This window comes from Plectrocnemia conspersa, unplaced genomic scaffold, assembly GCF_051122295.1.
Source record: "Plectrocnemia conspersa isolate PC_06_02 unplaced genomic scaffold, ASM5112229v1 ptg000013l, whole genome shotgun sequence".
Lineage (NCBI taxonomy): Eukaryota > Metazoa > Arthropoda > Insecta > Trichoptera > Polycentropodidae > Plectrocnemia > Plectrocnemia conspersa.
In genome coordinates, this window is record NW_028277177.1 from 12738866 (window position 1) to 12757382 (window position 18517).

Here is an 18517-nt window from a genome sequence, read left to right on the forward strand (position 1 = left end):
TTTCAGAAGAGTTAACGCTCTTAACTGCTTGGTTTTAAAGATTAAAAATTACATTTTTAGAATCGTATAGAACTACCGAGCACCCCCTATACGTTTTGTATGAAAAAAAATATAATTTTTTTTTACAAAATGGCGGCCAATGTAAATCATTGTCATAACTTTGCAAAATTTAATCTTACTGAAAAATCTCGAATGCAGAAAGTGTTTAAAAGCTTAATTTGCTATTAAAAAAAAAAATTATTAAAAAAAAAAAAAGAGTCTTATGGTAAATTGACCGGGTCCCCATACGAGCTTTTATGCGACTTGGCATATAGTTAACACTAGTATTTAGTTTCTTTTAAAGATATAGACTTGAATTTTTGATACAAAATAGAGCTTTCGAATATACTTATGATACTGTTTAAAAAAATTAAAAATTAAAAAAAAAAGTTTTTTTTTTCCAAAACACGTTTAGTGTTATGAGTCGATCGACCCACCATATTATGTGTAATATAATAATAATATGTATTGCTGCATGCAGATTTAAAAATTATTCCATGTACATATTCGCTTAGACAAATATAGTCTTTAAATAATATATTTTTTTTTTAATATTTAACAGACAAGCCGAAAAGTACATGTTCAAAAATATGTATTATATTACGAACCCTTTTAGCGATAGCGAACTTTCCATTGCATAATTCAGAAGAAAACTTCCGAATTAACTGGGTGCTAATTACTCTCAACCCTTTTCCGCAAATAGAACGTCAACGGCAATTAATTATGATTACTTGTAAATTTTGCAAGTTATTCAGGGGCTCAAAAGTTAACAATGGCGCGTTTAGTTCGTTAGTGTTCGTAAAGACTTGTTTGCCCCAGACATTTCTAATTCAATAGATAGTGTGGAACATTTTATTTGAAGTTTTCATTTATAGACTTGAAACTTGATAAAAGCTTTTCTCACTCACTTAATCATTAAAGCTCGAAACGTATTTTTCCAGTTAAGTAAAGTTTTCCATTGCAAGTATAAAATATTAAATATATATTCATGCATTTTTATAATATTATATTCTTGAATTTTGTCCCACATTTCGAACAATAGAAAAGTTTTCTAAACTTGGATTGTCGAGCGAACGATTGTGTACGAAGAAGATGGAATCTTGTATAACGCCAAAGAGCCGAGCACAAAATGAAAATTCTATGTAAAAATATGCGTATCTAGCGATACGAGAATACTACACGATTATATTGTAATATTCTATCTATATAATATTGTATTTGTATATATTTTAAAGGCAAAACTTTAAAATAAATAGAACACATTAAACTAATAATTAAATCAAAGGTTCATGGGACATAAAATTAGTCCATTTTTATCTGTCAAACTAACGTATGTGATTAGGTTGTAAATCCGTTATTACATCATGAAAGTTTAATTATAAGGTTAAAAATATACGGCTCACGTTTAATACCTTCGACCTACATAAGGTGTTGCTTACATTGAAGCATTCGTAATTTAAAACGAATTTTAATGATACTATATTTCTCTTTTGAACTAAGGGTTAGTGAACTTTTAAACAAGTAATTTGTCGTGTGTCATGTTCATTATAAGTAATTGATGTTTTATTTTTTATATAATACAGTTTGTGTCAAAGCATACTGAATCACATAAAGGACGATTCATCACATTAAGAGCAGTTTTTAAGCTAAAGTGTGAGTTTAAAAAAAATGGAATGCGCAGTACAAATATAAAAGTTAGTCTGCAAGATTAGTGTTGGAGTAAAATAAGATTAATATTTCATCTTTCTGGTGAGATATTTTGATTTATTACAAACCGTGTTTTATAAATACGAGGGATATTCAGAATATATTTTTTGCACGATCGATTTGCGCTAGAGTTTGCTAGTTTAAAATGGCCCTGTCAATTCCTAATTAGGTTCGTTTTGAAATTAATTTATTCTGTACGAATCTGTTGTTGAGATTATTTATTAAAACCAGCAAAATATATCACATCAATTTCGTGATTTAAAACAGAAAGAAGTAAAATTTATGATAAAAAAGTGGTTGTTTTTTGACAAATATGACATTAACTAAGATGTTGATAATGGCCGTTGCAACTATGATACTTCTCAGAATATGCAATTGTTGCTTTATTATGGTAAAGTGCAGTTTTATGACAAAATTTGGGTCAACGTTTTATTATAGTAGCAATGTTTGTAGAATGCTTTACGTAAAGATGCAATTAGTGGGCCTTGCTTTCGTACGATATTCTTTGTCGGCATCGTAGTTTATTTGTAAGTACTATGTTGTTGATGTTTTCTTATCTTGTCGACATACTAAGGACGCGACATAATCAATAATTCTGTGCATAAGGGTGTTATATGTACATATAAATGGTTCACAAGCTTGTCATGCTAAATATATTAAATATTTAGTTATGTTATTTGTAGATGATTAAGAAACTACCTCACGAGGAAAATGTTTTAATATCACAAAAAATAATTAATCTAATTATTATAAAGAAAAATTAAAATTTATATAAAAAAACTTTTTAATTCAGGCAACGTCTGCAATATCCAATATCATTTATAATACGTTTTTGAGTTTGATAATGATTTTTTTAAAGAAATGTAAAGCATAATGGCCTTTTATCGTTGTACAAACGTAACGAGCGTTTATGTATACATCGAAAATTGTATACACGCTGCCGTGTACATGATGGACATTATAAATGCATTACTGTGAAAGGTTTTCTGTGTCAAGTGCTGTACAAAAAGCAGAGCCTTAGGTATTAAAATTTTAAGCATAGACGAATTTCATTTACAATGATGGAGACTGACGTGGAATGCTCAAACGGCTAGTCGACTCCTTTGGCCGACGTTATTATATTTAAGTTCAAAGTTCATAGTTTCCGAGATACACAAGAGTATGACGCAGGTCAGACAGACTGGAAAAACTTTCGCACGTGACATCCAATTTTCATTGGAAAACGTATGTAGCGGAAAGCGAACACGGCGCAGTTTGCGATTAAATTGAAATATTACGTGGAATACCAACTTTGAACTTTGTATATGTATCAACATCTACTATGTGTAATATAATATGTATAATACATAGTCGAGTTTAAAACTTGTGTGTTTGTATAAAAGCAAAGCATGGTTTTAATAACAATAATTAACGTCTCACAATAAATCATTGTGTTGGTGGAAGAGGAAGGAAATAAGGGGGCTTATGTATTTCATAAATCCGTACGGGAAAAATAATTAACAATTTAATAAGCACCTCAGTTAACATGATATTTATTACACAACAATATTACTAGTTCTTTTTTGGGGCAAAAGTCTTATTTTTTTGACAACATACAATTGTAAAAATATCCTTGAACATAAGATAGATAATGTAGATTAAATTTGTTTCAAAAATGTCAATGTGAAATGTATTTATGAATCTAAGAAAAATATCAGTTGATGCTAAAAAAATATTGCATTTATTAAATTATTTGTCATGGGTTATAAGTAAAAATAATGGCAGGAATTTGGTTGCTCAAATTATTTATTTTATTTAAGATATCGTTTGAGACAATTCCTAATTACTGTAGCCGACTCTCGAAAGAATATTTCACCCATTCAGGTGTTCTTTAATGGTTCAACCTAGACCCTCTGCTATTCTCAATATCCGATAATGACATAAATACGGCAGTTACCAGTTTTATTATATATGTGGATTATTTAAAATGGTTTAGATGCAGACGGCCTTCTGAGAAGGGATAATTGTTTTTGCGCTCTCCTATTGCCCAAAATTTGGTTTGAATATACTTTCTTATATTAGAAGTCCATAGTAATATCGGTAAGGATGGCAATAATATTTTTAAAACAAAGTGTAATATCGAAATGAGACTAACTATGTGGCAATATATGAGATGCGATATCTGCATGTACTTATTCTTCCGCTTATTGCCCCCTGCTATATAAATTGGCTTAGTTTGTATTTTGGACTTGACATAATAAAAGTTCTGAAACTATAATTAGTTTTAAAACTTTCATTTGGTTAGGTTTCGGTTTGAACAGCAAATGAACGTTTCGCAACTGTCAAATTGAATTTCATAGACATTGTAGAGGAGCATATTAGTTGAATTATAAGAAATATATATCTACTGGTGTAAAATAGATTTGTACTTTACTAGTGAAAATATACCTTTACCAAAAAATTCAGATTCACTGTAAAATTTATATATCGGACGTAAATAAATAATGATAAGTATGTAAATATATATATATATATATTAATACATATAGAAAAATTGAAATCACATAATTGTACAACAAGCAACTACCAGATAATTTATATTTTCACTGGTAAAAATATATATCTACTGGTGAAAATGTATTCCGATATGATTTTACTAAAATGCAATATTTTAAAAAATATTCGAGACTGTTTTTCCTAGATTTTCTGTTAGAAATAACCACATGAAATTTGCTGAATTAAATCCAGTTGTCAAATTACTGATCCCTGTGAATAAAAATGTTTATTGTGAAAGTACTGTCTAGAAAGTGGGTGCTTTTGAAGGCAATGTTCCGCTCCATTTATTTATTTTATGTATAAAAAAGGCTGAAGGAACTTATACTTGAAATACATTAGTACATACATCTCCAACAACTGTGGTATTTGTGTTTGCCAGCCAAGTTTGCCGACGTGTTTTTTTTCACGCTCGGCAATTTCTTTATAATATATTTTAAATTACGGAACAAAGAATTTGCATTACATTTATTGTTAAAAATAGAATAATGTGCAGTGAAGTGATGCAAATGTTTCAGAGTGAGCAAACAAATGGTTTATACAATACAAACATTTCCAATAGGTGCTCGATAAAAATAGGAATGGACCGCTCAATACATACATATATAGATATAATGCAGTGACAAATGGGCATTGTGCTTGGTATTTGTCGAATCGCTTTTAGGGAGATTATTAAAAAAGTTCAATACATATACAAAGCTGCTATGTTCGTACATTTCTGGCATGACGAGTAGCAATTTGTTTCAAATCTATTGAACCGATTGTTGAATGAAGTCGCTGACGAGTGATGGGTAAGATCTAGACTGGTAACCAAGAGGTTTCGGGCTCAATGCACGGTAGCAAACTTGAATTTTTATTTATAAAAATGCGGTATTAGTAAAAACCGACCATAGCTGCAGAGATAAATTAAAATACACATGATAATTTATAACCTAATAATCTGCTGATCAATACTTGTAGGTATTTATTATATCTGATTGATTCACCAAGTCGGTACAAATTTACCCTATTGTAACACATTGGGCTAAGCCTGTCAGGTTATAACGAGAGATTATAAAAATATGATAAGTCTTAAATGTATGATTTTTACGTCGATCGTCTAAATATAAGAGCCCTGAAGAACCAAGAAAAATAAGTACGTCAAGTTCTATCGAATTTTAAGGTTATCCTTACTTCTTACCTTTAATTATAACGTAATAACTAACTTTAAATTCATAATATAAGGTTATACAATTAACAAAGAGTATTAACTTAAAGTTTTACGCAGTTTGCGTGAGACAATTCGAAGAAAAATACAATAACAATTCTTAGATTTAGTACCACAATAACGCATCGACACAAATTTAAATACTACCACCGTATTCATTAGATAACATTGAAACGACACTGTTTTGCAACCATAGAGAAGATAACCCATTGTTATTTTTTATCACACTATGTATATGGTAAACTAATTGTTATATTTAAAATTAAAATGCATTAACTTAAATATAATATTCGGTAAAATATTTATTAACCTGAATTCATATTAACCGACTTATCTCCCAAATAATAATGAGGCTCATATGCTATTTTATTACATGATCTATAACGCTGGTTATGGTTATTATTAGACCTGAAAACATCCCATTGTTTATTTAACGTAACAATAACTAAGCTCTTGTGAGTGATACTTTATGACATTATAAACGGGTTATGACTCATCTCTTTGTATATTTGTGCATATAATATTACGTATGACAAAATTGAATGACAAGCATGTCACCCGCAAGGGAAAAACGAGGCTCAGCACGTGAATTTCTACGCCCTGGTTTGTCTTGTTTCCGACGATTACGAATGCTGAAAAACATACAGAACTGCCCACTTATTTTTAACCCTCATTTTTCCCTCACAAAACAAATACCAGTCAATGACGTCGAACATTCGCAATATACATATACGTACATAATGTACAGAAATGTTTTTTACATATACATTTTACGGATTGCGGATTATCCATGCTTGAAATAAATTCAATTTTTTTTAAATTAATCATCTCAATAACATATTACAATCATGTATTTTGGAAATGCATCTTGAACTGGAAAATTAAAATTTGGGTGATTGGAAAAACAAAAAATTAAATATTCCTGTCGAATATTATAACCAGAAAGGAGCATATATTGAATGAATTCCTGAAGTGAGATATTTTTTAAATAGTAAAAGGGTAACACAGAAATTAGTATCATTAAAAAGGAATGCTTCATCCGAATAAAAGCAGATTGAAATATGTATTAGATTTAAAGATACTGAGGCAAGTAATATATTTGAATATGCATATTTATAAAAAAAATATAATGCTTTGAAAATATTGACCGGGAAAACATTGAGGGGTGGATTTTCCAGGGTTTTAATGCTTGAATAAGGTGAATATTATTTATATTGTCACTCAAACGTGATAGTAAGTATAAAAATGAAAAAATTACGTTAGTCACAAGATGGCACTGACTTATGTTGAAACTTTACTGAACTACATCGACCAAAGGGGATTCGAATATAACGATATAATAACCCTTAAAAAAAATTGTACTGATATTCGAAAATTATTGAGTTATTCCCAAGAGCAAACAAGAACACAGATTTTTTTGATTATTAAAAAAAAATATAATATACATATATTATAAAAATTAAAACCAAATAAAAATTGATAGATCTGATAATCCGTGTTTTTTAATTATCCCGTCCTTCTCCCTAGCATTAGCCCGAATAATCCAATAAGTATACTGTACATAATAATAAAATCTATTATAAGCTTTAAATTTATAATAATATTTGTGTAAAACTTCTAAAGCTCATATTTATTTATTTGGAAGTGCTCCAAATTTTTTGTTTAAAAATATTCGCATTGAGTTTAACGCCCCTTAAGCGTACGTTTTATTGTGCTAAAAATATATGCACATATGACTACTTTAACAGCTCTTTTTCTCATAAACGGTTTTATGGCACTTAACTGTAATTGTTATTTTAGATAATGTTATGGACTATTATTCGGAACTATGGTAACTATGATGTGTATGAAACGAGTTTAATAATAATATTTATATGAAAAACCATTTTATTATAATAAAAACACTTAAAACAACTCATAATCGATTTTTAATAAGTTTTTGCTGAACTTGGTAGCAAGTTATTTGCTTAAAATGTCATATAAGTCTCACGTTTGCTCTGATTATTAATTTCCAATAGCTACTAAATATTATGATAACTGTTTTAGATAATTTTTAACATTGATAATATAATTAATTGATCTTCAAACGCTTATTTTAAACAAATTATTTAATAGAGAATAGTTTTTTTTACCATGAATTAATTAAAACGAAACAGAGAAATCGGATGAATGCCAATGCAAACTATTCTAGCAAATATGCAGTGAAAAAATATTAGATAGTAGAATTCATATCTCATTTTTGAGTAAAAATATGTTTATAGGATTAAATTTAATCAGAGACAGTTTTTTGCCATTTTATTTTCGCGCCTTGTTTACTCAACTGAACGTTGTCCCGAGCAAAATTTTCGATGAAGTTTTCAACAGTTTCCTGATTTCAACGCCAACTGATATATTAATAATAAAAAATATATTTTTAATATAATAAACAGCGTGCAATGCTAGTAAGCCGTGTGTGAGAGTAAAATAAATATAGCGTGCCGATTTGTAATCGCTCGCTTATTTCGGTCTCCCGTTCGAAACTCAAGCAAACATGCAAAAGAAGAGGATTCAATGCTGAGATTTTGTTGTTTGAAAATCCTCCTCGAAGCTTTTCTCGTCGACGGGTGAACAAACACACCCACCCACCGCTAGAAGCCACCTTGCCTTACATCTAATCACGTTTGGCTCTCTCAACGTTTTCCATGTGCACACATCCAGCGGATAAATAATACCTAGATAAATACATACGTATGTAAAATATATACATATTAAACCGATTCTCGCTTTCCGTTGAAAATCGCTAAATTGACATGCGAGCTGTCAATTTAGTAATGCGATACGATATTCGAAAATCATCTGGCTACTGACAGTTCATAATAAAGCTATATGTTCATACAAAACATACACATAATTTATAGTCAGTTAAATTATATGATTAAAATCGATAAATTAAGTCTGTAATGTAACTTCAACGTCTAACAGTATTCAATTTCCATAGCCCTCTAGAGCACAGTAAATTTCTGACACCGAAACCTTTGAAATATTAAAAAATATTAAAAAACACTGAACTATTAATTTGTGAATCATTTCAAAAACTAAAACTCCATTGTGCAACTAAGTAATTATCTGTATATATTGTCTACATTAGATATATTTTTTTATCGTAAATGCGATTTTAATTAAAGATATATTTATCATCATTTATCAACAATTAATATTATACTACGAAGCGATTAAATCGATAACACCTTTTGAAGCTGTTTATCGAATACGTGCTATGTTAGATTTGTTAACCTAATTTACTTATGCTACATTAAAAGGTATTCATTGCCATTAAAATACAAAATATTTTCATAACATTAATGATAAGAAGAGTAAATAACACGACTATCGCAAAATATAATTATTTGCGTTTTATGTTCATACTATATTTAAAATTATTTGATAAATTGTTTTCGATATTATATAACGATCGAGCATACATACTCTAATGACACTTTAAATGTTTTTCGTCAACTGAAATTGCTACATAAAAAAGTATCATTCCAAGCCCTTTCCAATATAATCTTGCAATCTAGCGATTTTTATTTTGCGGAATACATAAATGAAAAGGTGTTTCTTTGCTAATTTTTGTAGCATTCATAAGACGCATTTAATTTTTGCTACTTTGTAAATGAATACAATTATATCAAACATATTTTTTTGCTACAAAGATAAGATAAATATATTTATAAAAATAACTACACACTGATTTTAAAACGATTACAAATTTAAAAAATATATATGCTAGCAAACAATTAGCTACAATTGTTGACTTAATACCAAAATTTAATAAATATTGATATTTTATATAGAAAATATATAACTTTCTACTTTAAAAATCTATCATTTTTTTATATGAATTAAATGTGTACTATCTATAATAAAAATAATTTAATAATATTTTTTAAAGCAGAAGTTTTTCTTCAAAAAAAAAAATTGGAACACTTTTTAAAATAACATAAATAAATAGAATTTATATTATTATTTAAATGAACACAGTTCTTATAAAATAAAATAATGTGTTTAATCACTAACTTATTTTCAATATTGTCCGTACACAAAGCAAACAATTTATTGAATATCAGTTTGCCTATATTATGCATTATTTCATTAATGAAGCCATATAAAACTATTCCTGACTTTTATTTATGGGGATATTGTAATCAAGAGATGTAAAAACATCAGCCACGAAATCATAGCGAATTAAAGGGTCATTACTGAAGAAATTAATTTTATAATAAGTTTAAAGGTTTGGATCTATTTATATATTATTTATAAAAAATATTTTATATATTTTTAATTATACAATTCTTGTAAAAAGTAATTTTAACAGTAAGAATTAAAAAATATGAACGAAGGTCAAAATCTTTAAGAAAAAAATAATCTGACGCGTTAAAAGCGCCATAACTCAATGCCAATGACAAGTAGCAATGTGTATAGTAAACGTATGCACAAAAAATATATTATATTGACAAAGGCAATACAACAAATTCTATGTTTATATGATAACAATCTGTAAAAACTTTAATGATTACGCAAAATAATCCAGTAAAAAAATATACGGCTGATTAAAAATAGCAGAAGGTCAGAATAGCGTTGTCTGTAAGATCTAGATTGGTAACCCAGATGTTTCGAGTTCGAGCCACGGCAGCAGCTTTGAATTTTTATTAATAAAAATTCGCTTTTATTAAAAACCGAACCCAGCCGCAAAGTGATAAATATAATTATAAATTAAAATACAGATAATAATTTATAATTATATACATATACACGTCACTGATTCCCAGACTGAAAAGTCTACTGGTTAATACTTATTTTGTAGGTATTCATTATGTTTGATTGATACAGATTTACCCCGTTGTAACGCTAAAGATTCAATAAATCCAGTTACACCCCCAAATCTTCGTAATTGGGCGAACAGCAAAATAATCGTGTATAAATACATACACAGCGCAAAACGACACTTCCATTCGTAAATCGCTGTCGACAGCACTTCATCAAGAATTCCATTTGATTTCTTCAACTCGAAATCAAGTAAAGCAGTTACAAAAATCGCGATGAAGAACAGTTATTATACAAATAATGCATGGACATCATTTATAAACTAAATAACATCATATTGTAAAAAGACACTGACAATTAGGTGGGAACAGATCTATGTATTTAATATTGATATTGATACTTAATTCTGATACAGATTTATTGTGTAAGCCCTGTAAAGACTTTCCCACTGATTAAAAACACAGACTTTAATCAATACTTAAATAGAAATAAAATACATAGATTTATAAAATGATATTGATAAATTTAATTTTTAATCGAAAAATGATTAATCTCGGACTTTTTGATGATCTAATATTTTTTTGTAACTAGGTTGCGAATCGTTGATAATTTTTGCTTAAGTTTCTCAAAACTATGTATACTCTAGAGTAGCAAAATATACTAATCTTGGTCCATTGTTATTTATTGTATTTATAAATGACATTTAATAAACTTTTTATTATACTTTAATAATTTAAAATAATATTTCAAAACATTTAAAAAGACTAATTATTCATCTTCACGTTGTAAAGATGAGCTTTTATAATTCGTTTACTATACAGCATTGATAAATATCATTTTATAGAAAGCTAAATAATGCAATATTTTTCTGCAAAAAACTCGATGTATTTTGTTTAATTATTAAGTGAATTTTAACTCAAGACTTTCATTGAATTTTATTTTAATGCAAGACTTCACAATATTTTTTCACACTTGACATTTTATATGATATATGAAATAAAAGTACAATGAAACATTCTGTAATAATATTGGAACAGATACAAATAAAATTTTTAAGATATTTGTATTGGTTGGAATATATATATTTTAAATATTTAAGCAAGTTTATATTAATAGCTCTTAAATATAACTCACTGAATTTCCATATAAATGTTTCCACAATGTACTAAGCAATAACACGCATTGTTCCTTTGTATTTGCTGAATTTCAGTTTTTATCCTGAAACACAATCCAAACTAGTGAAAACTTTATCAATATAGAGAAATTTCCTTAATATTTCATTATTCTGGGAAATTCTAAAATAAAATCGATTTGTTGGTTTATATCGGATTATAAGTGAGCTAATGATTAACTTAAAACATAAAGCATATACGTTCAAAGAAAAATAATTAAGTTATGTGGAGGACAAATTGTTATTGAGTTAATGTAATTAAGAAATAAATATATAGCGATAAGTTAGATGATAAGAAATAATTACCAATAACGTTAGGATAGCTTTGCAAGAACTTGGTTCTCATCCTGATCAAGTTTTGTCTGACTTGATTCTCTACTGGCGCCTCTAAAGCAGAGAACACCAAACCGCCAGTCAATAAAAACACAAAATAAAACAAGACGTAAAACGTCAAAAACCACGTTCTCCTTTTAACGCCTAAGCACTTCCACGCAGGTTTTACGATTTGCTCTGTATTTTCTGTATATTCACTAGAATCGCCATCTTCGTTGCTGTATCTATCATCGACCGAGCCATACGATGGCCATTTGCTGCTCGACTGCTTAGAATATTGTTCGCTCATTTTTCTCGAGTCACTAAACACGTCACTGTAATTTAGATGTAAAATATCCGCTCGGTGTAAAAGTTGCGATTGTTTACGATGTTGTTTATTAAGCGTGTCATAAAAATGTAGCGATGCGAAATATCACTTGCACTGTCTGATAAAATTATATCAGAGAACAAACAACGTTCGTATGCCGCATTGTGAACTATAATAACCTAGCATGGTTAAAAATAAACAAAACTTGAAAAACTTGTATTAACAACACGTTAAATAATCACACGAAACAAACAAACAGCGTCGCTATCGATATAAGACTGGCCGTTGAAGCCGCACATATTTTAGTATCAAGTGTCACTAAAAAAGGAACAAGATATGAAAGCCAGCGATTCCAACAATGTGTGAATATATATGTATTTAAAAGTTGTCTTTTAAAATGTTTGTACATAATCCGTAAAATAATAAAATGAGATTCATGAGTATTAAAAGTAATATTATTTTTTAACAGGACAGTAAAATTTTTACAGGCAATTAGTTATGAAAAAATGTTTCTGTCACTTTTGCTAACAAGGGTTGGTTATTTTCTAGAGATGTATGTTAATAAAAAAAGTATATGTTTAGTTTTTAAGTTATCGTTACTGTTAATAAATAATATGGTTTACACAAATACAAAAAAAAATATTTAGAGATATATTTTTAATTATTATGTGGATAATAGAGATTAACTACTCATTAAAAATATAATATAATTTGATTAAAAAGTAATAGCCAAATCAAGGTATGTATGAAAATATGAGAACTGTTCAACTTTCAACTCGCAACTTTAAAGTTGAAAATTAAAAATTGAAAATAGCACAGCTGGCCTAGATGTGGATGCAGAATGACATGTAAAAATGTCACGTCGCTACTTTTCGCCGTTTAGGAGAAGTTCTTGTGACAGACAGACACGTGTATTTAATGTTTTATAAATACGGTTTTAATATACATATAATAATATTTTTTTACACTGTAAATACATAAATACAGTTTATTTTAATTAAGCTGTTTTATTTAATAACAATGCTTTTCTTATTTTTAACAGTGTACGAAAAATATATGATTATATTCATCTCTCGATTATATCCATCAAGCAAATATATATCAACATAAAAGCAGTCACAGGCAGACTCCGACAGACACTCTAAGCGACTAACAGACGCCTGCCGCCTGCGGACAACATTCTATCATGAAAGCTCGCACCAGAGATGAATCAATCCCACTATATGAGCATCTAAACAGATAAGAATCAACTTTTACTACACTATCGCTGCCACGCCACCTACAAGACCTCTGAGGATCTTTCACAGACAACATCCCTGCGCCAGCTTTTCTACCACTGTTCGGAGAAAACATTTCGCCATTCATGTTCTATCGCAATATGTAATATAATCTAATAAAATTCTCAATACTTTCCACCTGCGTATTACTGACTGCAAAGTCACACCCGATAGACCAGAAAATCACATAAATAACACGTAAATGTAAATATTCTCCGGTGCATTGAAATAATATTTCTTTATTGCGAAAATAATAAACTACCAGATCCACAAGATTCCCGTTGCAGTATACGACCTTGTTACCCATCAAGCAAATGTCGCTCTCTAAAGGCACGTCTACCTATTTTTCTGTACTAAAATACGAGTATACTATTGGCTAGATGATCGCTGCATGATTGTGATTGGTCATTAAGCTTTGTAGCCCTAGACACTGATGAAGAGAGGGCATTCACAAGCAGCCACTCGAAGACTCAGGCAGACATTCGAAGAAACCTGCAAACGTTCACCGCCGGCGGACAACATACTGTAATGGGCGCTCACCACCGTAGCAGAGAAGGATCATCCTCCGCTATATTACCTCCCACGGACATCAACCCTGCGCCAGCTTCTCCACCACCGCTCGGAGAAAACATCTCGTGATTTATCGTATAGAATGTGTATTACTAAGTTATATTTTCATTATTATAAATATATTTCCACTAACTCATCCAATTAAAATGTATCAAATAATTGGTTCACAATTTCACTGCTCACTATCAGTAAAACTGTTTATGTTCACAAAAATGCTCTATTACGCGTATTTTTATATGATCGTTCGACAAAATACTACAATATTTAAAATTAATTAAACGTAACTTAAATGAATCAACTGATTAAAAGTCTGAAAAATATAGTCTTGTTTCCTTGTATGATCATTTTGGTCGCAGTAAATTAACGTGAGTTTTAAGAAGACCCCGCAAAGATAATTTTAAAAATTAAATTTATTTAAAAAGGTTTCGGTATGGTTCCAGTTTTGGTCTTAAATAAAAAAAATCTTGGTTAATCTTATAATTAATACAATAGATAGTACCATCATAAAATAAACATGAACTAGTAACATTTACTAGCTGTTGTTTAGACAAAAGCATAATGCGTTATCTGTTCATGCGTGTGATATTTAGACACACACTAAATCAGTTTGTGGCGTTGTTTATTCAACGGGCGATACACTAGTGTGTTTATATTGAATATATAAACACGCATTTACAGCATTGTAAGGTTATTTCATCGACGTCACGTTAAACCACAACATAGACTAATCCACCGCAACATTTGCAGCACGCCGCTGAAACACGAAGCCGGCGTTTCCCCAAACTTTGACAAAGGGGGGATTTAATTCCGGCGTGTGTGCTAATTTAATTAATAAGATTTAATAAGCTCAGTCGACGCCGGACGCTGAAAAGTTTAATCTCCATTCGGTCGCTCGTAAATAATATCACACGGGCGTAAAGAGTTGTATTTGTTTGTTTTTCATTCGACTTCCGCCGCAGAAGCGAAGTAGCGGAAATTTCGCGGAAATTGAATCCAGCATTTAATTGAGTGCCACGTTAAGAACGCAGACGCGAATGGGGAATAGTCGAGCAGGGGGGAGCAGGTGGAGGAAAGAATTTAGAAACGTCTCAATCTCAATCTGACCGAGATACGGCCGCGTATACACAAACAACACAGATAACGTTTCTGGAATTGAGAATCTCATTTGAGAAAATTGCCTCATTAAGGCGAAAGGGTAAGAGCGTGGATTAAAGTGGATCCCCGCGACGACGCGTCCTTAATGACGTCACACGGTTATTAAATAGTTAAGTATCACTTACAAAATGTATGAAACATAACTATCGCTTTTAATAAAAGAGGGGAACGCATTGTTTGCTTCGGTTGGTAGCATATCTGGCAATTAAAAAAAAATATAAATAAAATTTTATATAATATATTCAGAAAACATTATTTTTCAGGAGGCACAATATTATTGTTTTTTTGACAGCATTGAAACAAAGGTATGAACAATGTAACCTGTCACCTGTCATAGAGTTACAAGCTACGAGTAATAAATATACTTTCAGTTGGGAGACGTTGAAACATAAGCAAATTAGAGTAGGATTATCTATTAAACTATATAATTCGTGAAAAACTAAAATAAACATTTAAAGAAGAAAGGAACATTGCGATCTAAGGCTTTTAGTTAAGCGATTAATTTTTATTCTTTTTAAATATTTTGTAAAATATCATTGTGGGGAATCACACAGATGCTCTCGTTTGTGAGGCATCTAATTCTTGAAACTCTCGTTAATTACTCTGACAAAAAGTGAATATACATCAATAACTAGACAATAGTGGAATCACACAAAGGCTCTCATTACGACTAGAAAAATAAAGGGTTCCTTCCATACATAGCATGCAAGGATAATCCGGTGCATTGAATGAATATCACTAGCAAAAAGCACTGTAAGGCCATAACATTCCCGTTACACAATTCAACCTTGGAGATATCTATGAAGTAAATATCACTTTCTAAATGCATATACTTATTTTGTTGTTTGGTTGTGATTGTGATTGGTCAGCAAGCTTTGCAGCCCTGAATACTTGGGGCTGGTCTCCAATGAGGAGAAGGCAGTATAATTATAAATCCGATTGAACATCACAGGTAATATTTTCCTAATCTTACGGATGAATATCACATACAAAATTCTCTAAATATGATATCATATATTATATGTTTAAAAAATCAAAGCCTCTTCGAAAATAATTAAGTAACAATGACATTTGCTCAATGAAACATTCATTGACCTTTTCTCTTGTAATTAATTTAATGTCGAAATGTCACGATCGAAGCATACCTAATACAGAGTAGCAGTTGAAAATATTTTTTATAATTTCTATCAAAACGGAAGTGCTTATAGTAACGATATATATGTAATAAAACAAGACTACAATATTGTGTAATATGTCTAAAAATATAGGATAATAAAACATCAAGTAAAGTTTTCTCGAAAAGCAAATATGAAGCGAATATGAGATATTTTGCGAATCGCTGTATTACTTTGTGTTGTTAATGGATAAATGAAATATGTTTTTGCTATTCCTAGGAAAAAAAATCAATCGGAGATAAACAAAATGGACTTATGAAGAACTGAGTAATTAATAAATAAATAACTGAGTAATAATTCAGTTGTAGCATTTATATATTTTGAATTTTATCTTATGAAGAGGTAAACTGAACTGCAAAGCTTTATTAATGTTATATAGGTATATTTACACCTCTTAAAAATATAAATAAAATTTTCTAATCTATATCATCATAAAATCAAATTAAATAGTATACACGTAGTTAATATTGAGCAATCTGAATGGTAAATTTATATTTTATTTACCATAAAAGTTGTGTCACTTTTGAAGATGTACATTTATATTCCACACACGATAACTTCCAAAATATTTAATAAAAACCGTTCGCCTCGTTTTTATGGCGGCATTCCGAGTTGTTTACGCAAATTAATTTCGACATTTTTTCTCTCGCCGTTCATTCGAATGAATAAAAAACTCGCACACGTTTAATGGTGTCTTTTGAACTAGACCTTCAAACAGACCTTATTTTCCATATCCTAAATATTCGATGCTTTCAAATCGATTTTCCGCGTTCATAAATATTAAGAAGACATCGAAAATAAATATATAACTAAATTCGAACGCCTTTGAAAAACAAGATAAAGAACACGGTACGATATAATTTATTATAATGTCGCGTCGACGTCGTTCATTGCTCTTTTATATGAAATAACTTGAGCCACATAAGATAAATTAATCGAAACTCACCTGAAACGCAGGGGTTTTTCTTGAGAAAGTTGCTCCTGCTTCGTCTCAACTCGATCACCATCTGCGACTCCTCAGGACCTTCTATGGCCGAAAAGACAGCAGCCCCCAAAACCAAGTAGATGATATAAAATCCGACCAGCGCTAGAGTTTTCACCGATGGGCGAGTGAAAATACTGGGCCCGTACATCTGAAAAAAAAATATGATTATAATATTATTTAGACATTAAATGCAGGTATATAATGCAGACGTTATAACACAGATACAATCTACATATATATTTAAATGAGAAATCACACGCGGTGTATAAATTATGGATAATCACGAATTTGAAAATCTCATTATACATAACTAGCTAAATATGTAAATTGGACTAATACATTTTTTATTTGTGGAATATATATTTACATATCTTTCGATCTAACTAAAATCTGATATAATATCATTTTATGCATTGCTGAGGTCAACATAATCTATTTTTCAGGTTTTAAAAATAATTTCTAGACTATAATTTAATAGTTACTGGTTGTTCTAACTTATTTTGAGCATATGCATCGTATTTTTATTTTATTTTTAAGATTATTATACTCCTCAATTCATAGATTGACTGGCGGTATCATATTAAATTATGAATATATGAAGGTCTGCTATATTTAATGTATATTTTTTTATAAAGGGTGGCATTTCAAGCTATCAATATAATTAAAAATGTATAAAGTGCCATTTATTGAAAGTTAAAATTTTAATTACGTTCGCTCGATATTTTTACAAGCTTAAATTACATTATTTTAACCTTTGAAAACGACAATAAAAACGATATTCGCATCATTATTATATTGAAAACCCGGATCATTTTAATGTTGATGTTTTTCCGAACAAAAAAAAGCATTAATTTTTTCTTAGTCTGCATATTTCAGATATATCACTTACTCTTCAAAATCTAATATACTATACAGGTTAGGTCATAATAATAAGGCACCTTATATCTTAAAAAACAGAGAAAATATAAATAAAAAACGGGTCGAGGTTGTTTAAAGCTTATTTTTAATGTCCATTAAAGTGGATTCCAACAATGAAATATAAATGTCACTATTCATACTACTCTCGCAGGTGTACAGATTTCATACGCCTGCTGCTGCCATGCAGCCCCAGAACATTACGCTTCAGCCATCATATTTGACTTTGGGTACTACGCAATCAGTAAGATATTCTTCTCTGACTCTTTAACACACATGTACTACTTTTTTGCTTTTCCAATCATTGAAATGTATATTTTATGAGTTCCTCTTTAGATGAT

The 18517-nt window shown here is 29.8% G+C and overlaps 1 protein-coding gene across 3 annotated transcripts in view; it reads right to left on the reverse strand.

The window, feature by feature from the left end:
* LOC148227316 (potassium channel subfamily K member 1-like) overlaps positions 1-18517 on the reverse strand; it is a 78686-nt gene that overhangs the window by 25066 nt on the left and 35103 nt on the right. For 2 of the 3 annotated variants that reach the window (XM_088202947.1, XM_088202948.1), the window contains exon 2: positions 17223-17409. In XM_088202947.1, coding sequence (XP_088059073.1) covers positions 17223-17409 — 187 coding nt within the window. Of the gene's footprint in view, positions 1-11765; positions 12445-17222; positions 17410-18517 lie in introns of those variants that run through there. The other variant, XM_088202946.1, reaches the window with a different exon arrangement.